This window comes from Nicotiana tabacum, chromosome 11, assembly GCF_000715075.1.
Source record: "Nicotiana tabacum cultivar K326 chromosome 11, ASM71507v2, whole genome shotgun sequence".
Taxonomy (NCBI): domain Eukaryota; kingdom Viridiplantae; phylum Streptophyta; class Magnoliopsida; order Solanales; family Solanaceae; genus Nicotiana; species Nicotiana tabacum.
This window is the reverse complement of record NC_134090.1, coordinates 152,979,387-152,993,434: the sequence shown is the minus strand read 5'-3', so window position 1 is coordinate 152,993,434 and position 14,048 is coordinate 152,979,387. Positions and strand designations below refer to the sequence as shown.

Sequence of the window (14,048 nt, the reverse complement as noted above, 5' to 3'; positions counted from 1 at the left end):
AAGGCTTAACCACATCAAGTTCATGATTGGAAAATTTTGTTCAATAATCCTTTACCTAAGAAAGGATTTTTATCACTACTCGGGAAGTAAAAAGATTTGGTGGAAAACTCTTTTCAGCAAAAATTAAAGCCAGATGGACAACAACAAATAAACGAATCATGACTACGCAATAAAAAACTGGAGAAGCGCAAAAATAAAGGTCAATGAGCTTGAAACAAAGCAATGAAAGTGAACACAATGTATGCAAAATTAAGACGTACCAATTTATATGAACTTGGTTTCAAAATATCAACTTGCGATTAAAAAAAAATTGTTTCATTATCCAATACACAAACGGAGAAATATTATTTTGACTTCTTTTCACTAATATCAGCACTTGACATACAATAGTGATGATATTTATGCAGCGTGCATTTCTCTAGAACACATGAAACAACAATCCATCGTTTTGCATGCTTCTCGTTCACGCAGCAAAAGCGATGGCTTCTAATAACATAGAGGTAACATCGTAAGATTTAGCAACAACTCATCAGCCACATAAATTGAGATGTAAGTTTCTGCTTATATTATACATCCAGCTGGTCCTGCAAGGGATGCAGAAAGTAGCCTCATTTGAAAGAAGTGAAAAAACTGATTGTGTCCTTGAGCGCCTCGATGAATCGATCGACATCATCTTTAGTATTGTAAAAGTGAAGGCTAGCACGTGCGCTTGAACTGATTCCCAAATGCCGATGGAGAGGCTGAGCGCAGTGGTGACCTGATCTAATAGCTACACCATGCTGCAGAAAACATTGTTATTAAGAAAAACCTTCTCCATTTACGTGCTCTCTTAAACTGTTAGTACGCATACCCGTGCTAGCTTAAAGATGTATTGCACATATATATAGACATGATTTGTTTTTCAGATCCCAATCTCATTTTTGTGAGAGTAAAATCATAATTATGCATGAGCTAGGAAGAAGTTTTATTTCCAAACCTGTTGGTCAAGGAAAGTTGCAATATCAGTTGGGTGGACATCTTTCACATTGAAAGAACAAAGAGCCGCTCGCGTAACAGTTTGTGAAGGTGCAGGGCCATAAATACGGACATCAGATACAGAAGAGAGGTTATCATACAGGTAATTAGCCAGCTCCATCTGCGGAAGGATATGAAAATGGGAAGCGCCATTATATAACAAAAAGCACTCCCTTAATGAACGCATATTACACAATTTTATATTTTATTTCCTCGATGCATCAGATCAAACCATTAGTGTATACTAAAAACACCTCTGCACGCCAAAAACTTGAGATGAACCCAAATATTGTAATGATTCAAAAGTTGAAGGAATATACGTAGATGATTGATTCATTTCAATTAAGTTCTAAATTACTCTAAAGACAGGGCACTAAACTCCATGAAGTGGCAACAGCGACCCACCTGGAGTTAAAAGTGAACAGACCACCAAAGAGGTAGCGACATATATACAGTTCCAACTTCCACTCATGTGGAAGGTGCTAAACTAATGATACAGCACTTCAACTAATTATGCCTAAATAAAGGTTTTGACTGTTCATGTTTCATAGCAAAGCATTTATACTTGGTAGCAAATACTGAGCCAAAAGCCCAGGAAGATTACTTCTCAATGTCTTCATTCAAGCTGGAACTTGAAAACTACAATAAGTGAGAAATAGTAAACAACATCCAACTGCTACATTTTATCTCTTCAGTATAGTGCAAATGTGTATAATACATCTTTTTCCTAATTCAAATTTAGATGCTACCACATTTTTCTTTCCTTTGGGATGGGTAATTTAGGAGCTAACATTTCTTAGAACAGTGATATAGAGCATTAGTGATATTGAGTATAAGGTAAAGGGGTGTTTCTCAGTATCAGCTAAGCACAATTCAGGAAATTAAGCAAAAGACAACCATCCAAATTGGAGAAAGAAATATTGATTGGTTCTTCTGAAGAAACATTAACAGAAAAGGACAATTGTATTTTATTGGCAAGGCAAATCTTGAAACAGAAATAGATGTGATGCTTCTTATAGCATGTGTAAGAATGCAAGTCAAATACTTTCTTCATTACTTAAACAGTTAGCCTGTAGAAGAGAAGGCTTCTGCTATTAAACTATCCAAGTCACAGACCTATAACCTGCAGTCGGTAAAACGGGGCATGTCACGCAAGTTATCTTCAATATGAAGAACTTTAAGGGGAATGAATAAACATATCCAAAGTCAAAGCCTTATATGCGTCCGGTTTGCCAACATCTTTTTCTTTCTTCATTGTGGTTTCAGTGTTTGGCAGGTTCTTGGGGCAGGATAATAAGAAGCTTCAAAGTTTACAATACCTCAATATTTGAATCCTTGGAAACAATTAAGGATTGGTTGCATTGAACAAAATGAAAAAAAAAAGGGGACACAGATGTAACAAGGCATTGCACAAATAATGGGAAAAGAAAATATACAAAAACTGAGAAATTGCTTGCAACCAAATGCGGCAGCGGGCGGGGGGGGGGGGGGGGGGGGAGGAGGGGGGACCTCAATTAAACTCTATGTGATGCCAAAACCATATAGCCAACTGAAGAAACACAGACAGTGAGGATTGATATTGCCAACCCCAACTTGTTTAGGACTTAGGGGGGGGGGGGGTTGTTGCAGTAGTATGATTCAAATGCTGGCAACACTAATAAATAAAAATAGCAGATCTTGCCTTTTTTACAAGTAAAAAAAATGAGTTCATAAATTTAGCCGAGGGTTCTAGAAGCAGATCTTACCCTATTTACTGATCACACATCCTAATTTTTCTCTCTACCTCACCAATACAGACACAAAGTAATTAGTTGTCTCCTCTAGCTCCCACCCCTTTTTATTCAGTTGATAATACCTTTCCTAATACAAACAAGCCAGTAAACCTATTTAAGTTGGAAGCTTCTTAAACATCATCATGACCCAATCCCACGATGCAGGTAAATAAGTGTGTCCACCGAAAGAAGTAAATTAGCAAAACAGAATTGTGAACAGATACATGGATTTCAGACAGAAAGTGCAAATTTATCTCTCTCTAAATTTACCAGAAAGTAGACTTCATGAATAAGAGGTTAAGGGATATAAACTCACCTCATAATCATGAATCTGTTGCATGCCAATTTCAGACAGATAATCGATTGCAGCTCCAAGCCCAATTGCTTCTCCAATTGCTGGAGTCCCAGCCTCAAATCTGATCCCATTTACAAAAGAGAACTTAGAAGAGCACTTTGATTAAAAAATCAGATGCTTGACCATTAGTGAAAGAACTGAAGTTCCAAACTTATGTACCATTTTTCTTTTTCTAACATATGTATTATTTCCTGATCCAATATAAAATTTAAAGATAACCTAGACATACTTAAGATGAGAAGTATAAACGTCTCATATAGAATTCAAAACCAAGTTTTTAAGGACAAAATTATGTAGGAGAAGATTAAGACGTAAAGTATCATATAACGCTCAGAAATGAAGAGGAGGATGATGAATAGCTTTAGCTTTAGAAGTAAGGCATCTTTGCATAGAACTAAATCACAGAATCAAGACGTAAAACTAAACTCCCAATGGTAATAAGTAAGAACCAATGACAATGAAGGCAAGATGGAGTTTCCAAATTGAACCATCTTGAAGATGGAAGTGACAAGTGCTATTAAATTTAGAGGACAGCATTCCATTAATACAAGTGGAGCAAGAAAGGGGCCCAAGGAACACAGCCTGAGGTTAATGGTATTAATATCTAGAGATGATGAAAATGGACAAGTAGAGAAACTAAAATTATAACTGAATAATATTTCGGGAACATGGTTCAAGACACGCATTGGAAGCAGATAAAGCTTGAATGAACAAAAAAAGAGTTAAATAGTTGTCAAAGTATTGCCAGAAAAATCTAATAGGAACACGGGAAGAAGCAACAAACCTAGAAGGAGGTTCAGCATATGTTGAATGATCCAAGTATACATCAGCTATCATTTCACCACCACCTGTAATTCAAGGAACAGGACACAACCTTAAGAACCGGCTTGATTGAAACCACAGTTAAATATGTTAAATCCTTCTAACAGCATGAGATTTATAAGGCACAAGAACTCAGAGCTGAAGAAGCAGAATGTTAATAAAAGAAACTTGGATTTGATTTTCTTTTTTCTAATAAAGTTAAGAAAAAAATATTACATACCAAGGAAAGGAGGCATGGCAGAAAGGATCTCGCTCTTGCCATACAAGAATCCAACGCCTGTAGGCCCACACATCTGAAGAATGTTTATCCTCAATTTCAAATACTCAATGGAGAACCAATTGCATACTACATGTCATTGTCCTCACCTTGTGAGAGGAAGCAACAAGAAAATCAGCGTCCAGAGTCTTAACATCAACCACCATGTGTGGAACACTTTGACAAGCATCTACAAGCACTTTTGCTCCAACATCATGCGCCCAACTTATGACTTCATCCATTGGAAGAACAGAAGCTGCATGAAATGGGTTACCACTAAGAAGAGACCAATGGACAAGAAATGGGTAAATAGAAATATGGGAAAGCGAATGCACAAAGAGAAAGTGTATCCTGATTTGTAATACAATAGCAATGAGCAAATCGAAATTTAAGCCACGAGATCACCACAATTAACCCCAAAAATAAAATCTAAAACATTTACCAAAAACAGTGATTGTTATCCACTAGGTTACATTGTCTAAGCATACTACATGGTTAGACATAAGGATCACAATAGTTTTTTGCTTTTGCCTCTAGCTGGGATTTGAACCTTAGACCTCGTGGTTCTTAACCCTCTTCATTGACCACTAGGTCACATCCTTGGTGCTATCCCAATAGTTAATATTAGGGAATGCATTATAAAAGTTCGACTCATCCGAATATTATGATACTGCAACTAAGCTTATCGTCAATCGCGAGAATTAACCCCGGAAAGACTCAAGTTCCACATGACAACATTCCCTAGTGAAGAAAGAAGCATCTGATTGGAAAGCGGAATTTGAGAGATCACTAAGACAGTAAATATGTTTGGACAGATGATCTCCACTAAGACAGAAAATATGTTTGGGCCGATGATCTCCAGTCCCCTACCCCCCCCCCCCCAAGGTCAAGTTCTATCATGAAGTACTTGCTGGGTTCCATTTTCTTATTTCACAGGTCAAGTCTAAAGTATGACACTTATTTGCCTACTTCACATATTTTGTCAGCAAGTTTTGCCAAAAGCAATAGAAAATGATAAGTAAAATGGCAAATCCCTCCCAGAGTTTCGATATATCAGAGAAAACTACTAGACATTATGTTCCAGTTGTGCTGTTCCCAATAAACTTTCAGTTGAGCAATGGAAAAAAGGAAAGTCAAAATGAAAGATTATTTTAAGAATATCAGTGAAATCAGACAGACAAACTTGGAAATTCTCAAAAGCAGGTGTAGTCCGGACAAACCTGATATAGAATAGTTCCTACAGATTTTATGCAATGATCATATCACGCTTAAAAGACCACAATAAGTCAAAAAATTCTAGACAAATTTGGTTCATTTCTACTAATTTCAGTCAATATAAGAAGTAGCAAGTAAGTCAATTACTCTGCAACAGTTTCTGTTAGCTTCTTTCTGACTATGATTAGCAGTGATTCATGCAACGGGAAGAGCAATATGATCACTTTTTCCTTTTAAGGTCAATACAAACGCAGAGAAAAGAGTTATTACAAGTTGGAATAAGAGCGTCATCTATATGTCTGGTGTTGCATCAATCTGAGATGAGATTGAATCGTGGGTCCACAAGATTCTTTTATTATCTGGAAATCAAAATTAGTGGTGTTCCTCAAATAGACGAACCTCTCTTGATCGAATAATTATTCACAAACTAAAGAAAAAAATTGGATAAGGTAAAGTGTTCACCAACCTAACATATTTGAGACGTGATGAATGACCAGAAGCTTTGTCTTCCTTGAGAGAAAGCCTCTTAATTGATCTACATCTGCAACTTCATCCTCTGTCAAATTTACAAACCTAAGGACAGCACCAGTCTTTTGAGCAACAAGTTGCCAAGGAACAATTGCACTATGATGTTCAGCTACTGTGGTTATAATCTACAAATTAAGAAGACAGCAATTTGTAGTCAAATACAAGCAGCATGTCTAAGTACTTCAACGACAATTGCCAGAAAGCTTTAAGAAAAGGTTAGAATAAGGATCAAAAGCTTAAAAAAATCTGATGGGAAGAAAAGAACAACAATAAATATGTGTTCATTAAAGCTATATATAATTAACATAATCGGATAATTCTATGCCAAATAACAAACTCTAGGAAGAAAGAAAATACACCTCATCTCCTGGTTTCAAGTTTGAGAGTCCCCAAGAGTAAGCCACTAAGTTGATAGCTTCAGTAGCATTTCTTGTAAAAACAATCTCTCTAGCTCCGGCCGCATTAATGAAATTTGCCACCTTTTGCCTAGCTGACTCGTACTCATCTGTTGCCTTTGCACTTGGTTCGAAATTATGATACAAACTAGTTAATATCGCATATATGAAAATCAAGCAATCAACTATGCGTCAATCCTAAGTTAGTGTTGGTCCTATGAATGTTCTGTATCTATTCCATTATGTTCAGGTTCACAGTGTACATAAAAATAGTATGCAACGGAACCACAAGCCTATGAAATTTGTAATGAATTTTTTATTGATAGACAAAATTGCAATGAACTTCTAGATTTTATAACAATAGAAGAAAATGCAGAGTACAAAACATTAAAGATGAGTACCTCAAATAATGAATGCCCCGGTGGACGTTGGAATTGTAAGCTTCATAATAATTCTGCAAAGCATTGATTACAGCTGTTGGCTTTTGGGACGTTGCAGCATTGTCCAAATATACAAGCTTTGAGCCATTTATCTCCTGCAAATATCACTATCATATCATTCCATGTAATATCAAGTCTACACCACTAATGCCACCCCAACCCAACATTAAGAGAACAATTGGCATGGTGTATAAGAAGAAGTAATCATGGTATATAGTTTTCTACTTAATTACCCAGTGTTTGCTATTCTTTGCTATTCTGTTTCATTTCTGCATAGTGAATCTTAGTACAAGCTATACATCAATTTATGCCATTATTTTTCACTAAGACCAGTGTGGTATAAGCAATACCATGATAAATTATTTATGGATAAGACATTCAAAATGGCGAAACTACCCCTTAGGTCTCCTCAAACCCTTTTTCAGACCATTATACAATTTTGACAAACACAAAGTTTAAGTTATACATTGTATTATCAAACTTTTAATAAAATGAACAAAACACCCGATGAAAGATAATCCCTGTGTTATTAATCACCGTATTACAATCCCTACATAACGTGTTTCTAAATCAAACACCCGGAGAGTTATCAGATTATTCCACTTAACTCGTTTATGTCACTCAAAAATCTAAATTTCAGCTAGCATTTCACAGGAACTTAACTCTGCCTATCTGCAGAGCACAACCGGTCCCAGACTTACATAAAGAAGAATGGTTGCAGTAAGCTAACAGCCAGCAGTATAGTTAAATTACAATAAACCCTCAAGTAATACATAGAATTCGTCCGTAAAATAATATATAGCATTCATCTGTATAATCTATTTGAGTTTTTAGCGAAAACAGTTCTGGCAAAACGGAGTTTTTGAGTTTTTAGAAAAGAGAAGATTTTGCAACAAAAAAAAAAACGGGTAACATTTGTTGATAAGTTTGAAAAGTTGAGGATTTCAAAAAGTCAACTTTTATGCAAAAACTTTTCAAACAAACAATTTATCCAAAAACTTAAATATTACAGTTTTTGCGAAAACTTAAACAAACGCCTAGAATCTTCCACGCCGCCAAAAAACACTGAATCAGAATTTACAAGTAGCAAGAGGGAGGACCTGGTGAAGTATTGGGAAGTCGGACCGGGTAATATGCCCGAGCGAACCGGGTCCTATTTTCGTGTCGTTTATTAATGAAGGAGAAGAAGCTGCTGAAGCTGAAACATGTAACGGCCGGGACCTCCACCGAAGTGAACCGGAGCTCCGACTGGTGAAATTAGGGTTCCGGCTAACCGTTCGGAGACACGGCAGTTTCAGAATAGCGCCTTCCATCGTCGTCGACGTCGTTGTTATCATCGTCGGCTATGTGAACTGCAACTACTACACACCGTATCTTTTCTTTTTTCATATTTATATAATATAATATTTTTTTCCTGTTAATTTGTACGTATTTGGTAGTTGTACCATACTTCTTACTGAAATTACATTAAACACCTTGTTCACATGGCAACGTTCGAGTCTTCGAGATTCGATCCCACGTGCTCTATTAACAGTAATGGTGTGCGCATCTTAATTATTTTAATTTGAGCCTTAGTTAATACTCCCTTCGGTCCAAAGTGATTTATTTGGATGTTTCACACAGATTAAGAAATCCACTTTCTATCATTAATTAGCAATAGAATTGACCATATTAACATTTACTATCTCACATAAACACTTCTAACACATATTCCAACACTATTTACTCCAAGGATAATGTAGGAACAAAATAATTAATTCATTCTTGAAATTTGGAAAAATCACTTATTTTGGACCACAAGAAAAATGCCAAAAAATCACTTATTTTGAACCGGAGGGAGTATTTTTCTAGTATTGATCTAAATACTATTACTATTTATGCAAAAATTATTTAGTAAAAAACAACCAGAGAAAATGCATAAAGTACCCATTAAACTTGCTCGGAGAAATTATTTACATACCTAAACTTTACATGCGACCTTTAACCTCCTTATTTTATTCTTAAGTGAATTTAATACATGTTTAATCCAAAATTTAGATCTAGGTTTAAACAATTAGATTTTCTAATAGAAAAGAGTTAATCTTAGCCTATATTAATATCTAAAAGATTGTTTAACCGATTTTGTAGCAAGATGTCACGTGTACTATTCTAGTAGCAATAAATAACAACAATAAAGCAATATTCAATAGCCCAAAAACAAAGAGGATAGCATTAAATAGCAGTAAATAATAATGTATGGCACTTACGTAAATAAATGCAAGTGAATCACCAGAAACTTATGAGATTATTTGATAATCCCTCTAACAAAAATGGATAATGATAAGCCTTAGAATATTCAGATCCTCCTTGGATCGTGAGAGAAAAGATCAACACATATCTAAAGAAAATGTGCATTTTATATGTTAATGATAAAGCAAGAATCTTCAGATAATTTTAATGTATTATTTTTTACAATGAGTATTGTCCAATCCCCTCTACAATCCTTTTCTCTTTCTATTTATTTATAAGGGCACACGGGCCACGAAAACCCTAATAGTACATATGGGAAGAATATTCCCTAGAATTTTCTCTGTAAGGTCTTATTTCTAAGATTAGTCGTTACGGCTCTGCTAAAGGGAGTACTCGTCCTCGTCCTTATCCTCTGCTGAGTCAACTCGACCTCGCCTTCGTCCTTTGTTAGGTCACTTCGACCTCGCCTTCGTCCTCTGTTGAAGATAAATCGATAACACGTGGTAGCCTTTGAAGGCTTTCTTAATGTTGACGTGGCCCACGTATAATTATGATAATTTTTAGTCCATACAGTTAGTCCCTCCGCTTCTTGAGATCGTCCTCGTAGGCGAGTTCAGTGAGCGGATAGCAGCGGTCATGGTCGTTACAACAAACAGGGGACGTGGTCTTTTGCGTATCACGTATTTCAAACTCTTGATTTTCCCGGTTGTTTTGCTGGAACCATTTTGTCCATGAGAAGGAGTGACACCATGACGTCATTCATCATGATGACGCATGTTCCCGAAGCGTCGCATCAGTTTTTGCGTGGCTTTTTATTGGCACTGTTGTTTCGATTCTTATGTCAATCATGATGAGTCATTTTGGTTGCCTTCATCACTATAAATAGGGATTGTTCCGTCGTTATTCGAATTTTACTCTCTTTAGAATCTTCCTTGCTCTACAGAAGATCATATGTTATTCTTGAATTTTCTCTGCCTTCTGCCATTTAACTTCTTCTATTACTCCCATCTTCCATATCCCCCGGCCTCTTATAAATTTCACAGCTATGTCTAAACTTCCTTCTAATGCTGATGAGGAGAACCATCATATTCCTTTGGCCGTTGTATTCCCTGTTCATGGTGAAGATGTTGTCGTCGCTGTTGAGGATGAAGCTCTTCCTTCAGTAGAGGAGATCATCCCCCCGTAATCCCGATGCTAGATCTGATTTCCATCGATCGCTGAACGTGATGACCAAACAATTTCAATCGACGATGACGTCTATGGACTTGGCTGAATTCAACGCCAAGTTTCGCCTTCCTGACCATATAAAATTGATCCCCACTGGTGAGGACGAAGTACACATTCACTATCTTGGGTATTGTGCTCTCTATGCCTACCCGTTTACCATTGGCTACTCATTCTCCAATTGGTGGAGGAGTTTTGGAGCCATTACGATATTTTTCCCGCTCAGCTCGCCCCTTATGTTTATAAGGTCATCAAGATGCTATCAAAGTTTGCTGAACATGTTAGGGCCGAGGTCACGGTGCGGCACTTGGTGCATCTGTTCGCGCCTAGCTTCTATAGAAGGATGATGTTGAATCTTCGACATCGTAGAGGCAAATGTTGGTGGTGAAGATGGACAATAAGGGTAGTCAGCAGTTCTGGATCGACTACTTCTTTATCAAAACTGAGGCCGTTGCGGCCAATGCTGATGGTTTCCCTAAGGCCTGGAACCATACACGTAAGCGTTTGCATTTTTAGCTTTTACCCTTTCAAGTACTTTGTCTGTCCAAAGTTGGTTGAATAATCTTTCTCCTCCTGCAGCCACTAGTCCTCCTCCTCATTTGGCAGTATGTCTCACTGATTAAGTTAAGCAGGTTCTCCCCTAATACCGCGAGGATTCGCGACTGGCTGAGGTTCTTTCAGAAGTTCAAACCAGCCCTCCCCTCAACAAGTAATCTCCTTCTTCTGGTCGTGATCATATTCATACCGGCTTGTGTCTTTGCACTCAATTCTTATGTTCTTTTTTCAGGTTCAGTCAGGGGGGCTACAAAAAGGAACCGGGCACCCGTGACCACGTTTAGAAGGAGAAGGTTTTCTACGCCGTCTGCCTCTGCCCCCGTCTCAGCTATTGCGCCTTCCGCCTTTGCCTCCGCATTCGCCTCTGACTTTGCCTCCGTCTCAACTATTGCACCTTCCACCTCCACCTCTGCCTCCGCCCATTTCTCAGCTGTTGCACTCGTTCTTCAAGCATTTTCATTATCCACGAAGATGATGAAATCCCTACATGTGATGGGGACCTAAGGCCCTGCAAAAGGAAGGATGTGGACGTATGAGGGGGAGTTCCCTTGACTGTTGATTCAGTAGGGGGTGAATTCACGCTTCGGGAGACGGCGATGATTCACATTAGAGATGATGTTGGGGTGACCCTAGAGATCCCTCAACCGGAAGGGGTTAATGAGGGTGTGCCCTTGCGTCTCCAAGAGGAGAAAGTTGTGGAGAGGACGCTTGGCGTCAGCTCCGTGCCTACAAGGCAAGAGGAGGCTTCATCTTCCAGGTCGGCAGTAGATGTTTCTCCAGCCGATGAGGACAAAGGAAATGATGCCATCGACAAAGGTGATGAGTCAGGTTCTGACAAGGACCCTGACGATCTTAGGATATTTGATGAGGGACTCACTCAGATCAAAGTGAGGTGGAGGGAGGCTCAAGGACCATCACGATCCCAATGGATCATGATTTGCAGAGAAATATTGAGGAGGTGGTCCATGCTTTCAGTCATCTTTGCTCTGACACCAAACGTGTGACCCTCAAGGAGATAAATGACAGTACCTTGTCAAAGAACATTGCTGGCCTTACTCTCAGGGTAAGTATGGTTGCTTTTCATTCTTTTCTCTTTGTCTTAACTCATTTCTAAGTTTTAACTTTTACCTTTTCTTTGATTTGTAGATGGTCATTCTGGAAATTGAGAGTGCTCGGAGGGAGAAGATATGGAAAAAAAATTATGTGAAGTTGAAGGGTAAGTACGAGGAGTACTATGGGAAGTACTGGGACCTTCGGAAGCGGTTTTGCAAGGAGGGCAATGTGCCAGCTTTGAGAGAATAGATGAAGAAAAAAATGAGGAGTTGATGGTGACCATGGAGAGATTCAACGTTCTCAAGGGATCGTTTAAGAGAAAAGAAGAAGAGCTCGCGCTAAGTAAGGGCGTGGAAGCCCAATGCAGCAACCTTCAAACTCAACTAGTTCAACTACGAAGCCAGTTGGATGGATGCCAGCTCTAAATCGACACTCTTAGGGGGAGGTCACCTAGAAACAACGGATGCTCGAGGAGGCGGAGTTCTCTCCATAGGAGGCTCGAAAGGAGACAATGGTTTTGGAGTTGGCAAACGGGGCTCTTCGTTATGAGCGGGACAATATTCTATATGTGGCCGAAGCTAAGGAGGCTAGGCTCGAGGAGATAGGCGGGGAATTAGGTAAGGAGAACTCTGAGTTGTATGATCGAGTTACTTCTCTCTAGACCGAGAATGCCCTAATACTTTTGTGTCCCTCTATGTTTATTACCTCTAAGTATTCTAATATTTCTCGAGAGCAGTACGAGGAGTGGATCCACGCTGAAGTTCGGATGGACATGATCCATGATTTGAATAAGGTGGGCTCCATTTTTTAGGCGGCCCTCGAAGATGCTCGAGTTAAAGCTCGCGAGGCCTGGCTTTCCTGTAACTATGATTCCGCTACGCCTCAGGCTGATTCTGAGGAGGATGAGAAAGAGGGTGTGGACCGGCTAGGGGGTAGTGCTTGGTGTGACTCCGCTTACGGTCAAGGCGAGGATGGAGAGGACATCGGAGGCTAGGATGGTGATGTCCACTAGTTTTTTGTTGAACTTCTTGTAAATTTTTGTTGGCATTTTCAAGCCCTTGTAAAGACTTTTTATCTAAATATCAAAGTTTGTCCTTTTATACGTACCTTTCTTACCTTTCTTTCTGTACTTGTTTTCTTTGTTGTTATCTTTAAATTGCGATAGCCTTGGTGTTGAGTGGTTGTATCTTCCTTTGTTCGAGTCAGTTGAACATACTTTTAAGTTAAATCACAGTCAAGGACTGGCAGGTATTGTTCGAGCTGGTCGAGTCATACTTTTAAATTAGTCGCGACCGAGGGCCAATAGGTGTTGTTAGAACTTGGTCGAATCATACCTTTATATGAGTTACAACCGAGGGCCGATAGGTGTTTTTCGAACTTGGCCGAACTTAACCTTTCATTAGGTCATGGTCGGGGGTCGTTTGCGCGTACCTTTGATTAGGTAATGGTCGTGGGCCGATAAGAGTTGTTCGAGCTGGTCGAACTTTTCTTTTATTAGTTCATAGTCGAGGGTTGTTTGTGCGGACCTTTGATTAGGTAATAGCCATGGGCTGATAGGAGTTATTCAATTTGGTCGAACTTTTCTTTTATTAGTTCATAGCTGAGGGCTGAAAGGTGTTATTCGAGCTTGGTCGAATGTACCTTTCATTGAGTTAGGGACGATAGGTGTTTTTCGAGCTTGGTCGAATGTACCCTTCATTAGGTCGTGGCCAAGGGATGATTGGTGTTGTTCGAACTTAACCTTTCATTAAATTATGGCCGAGGGCCGATAGGTGTTGTTCAAACTTGGTCGAACTTAACCAATCAGGAGAGTAGTTTCGATAAACGGGTATTTCTATTATTTTGACGTTGTTGCTCTGATTACATCATTTCTCCCTTGGGAAATTTTGGAGAAAATTACAAGTTTTGGGTGTTGGCTAGCATTCCAGTCCTAGTATATCTTGTCCCTTCATTGTTCGACTTAGAGAATCTTGAGGAGTCAGGCAATGAAAAATCTATCTACTCTTGTATACTCCAACTCAAAGTGTCCCACTCGTAGCCTCGTTAAAAACCTCCTTGAGAAAACCCTACTGGGATAAAACTCAAGTGAGGGGAAAAAGAGTACGACTCACACGACATTTCTTATTTTTTTCAGAAGTTAAAGTACTTGAGGTGGCTGATATTCTAATTGTTTGGCAGGGATTTCCCTTC

At 38.8% G+C, this 14,048-nt stretch overlaps 1 protein-coding gene across 1 annotated transcript; it reads right to left on the bottom strand.

The window, feature by feature from the left end:
* Positions 1–274: 274 nt before the first annotated feature.
* LOC107793129 (cysteine desulfurase 1, chloroplastic) lies at positions 275–8,179 on the bottom strand. Its single transcript, XM_016615416.2, has 10 exons — positions 7,898–8,179; positions 6,759–6,892; positions 6,322–6,481; positions 5,901–6,087; positions 4,330–4,475; positions 4,184–4,256; positions 3,926–3,989; positions 3,103–3,202; positions 977–1,135; positions 275–779 (listed from the first exon to the last, which is right to left on the bottom strand). The coding sequence occupies exons 1-10, from the start codon at positions 8,132–8,134 to the stop codon at positions 609–611; spliced, it is 1,431 nt and encodes a 476-aa protein (XP_016470902.1). The 5' UTR covers positions 8,135–8,179; the 3' UTR covers positions 275–608.
* Between the last annotated feature and the right edge of the window lie 5,869 nt (positions 8,180–14,048).

Excerpts from the sequence above, each read along its gene's own strand:
- LOC107793129 (XM_016615416.2), bottom strand. The coding sequence starts at position 8,134 with ATGATAACAACGACGTCGACGACGATGGAAGGCGCTATTCTGAAACTG. Across the intron at positions 6,482-6,758 it reads CGGGGCATTCATTATTTGAG|TGCAAAGGCAACAGATGAGT; the intron begins GTACTCATCTTT and ends TTTCGAACCAAG. Across the intron at positions 1,136-3,102 it reads AACAGATTCATGATTATGAG|ATGGAGCTGGCTAATTACCT; the intron begins GTGAGTTTATAT and ends ATCCTTCCGCAG.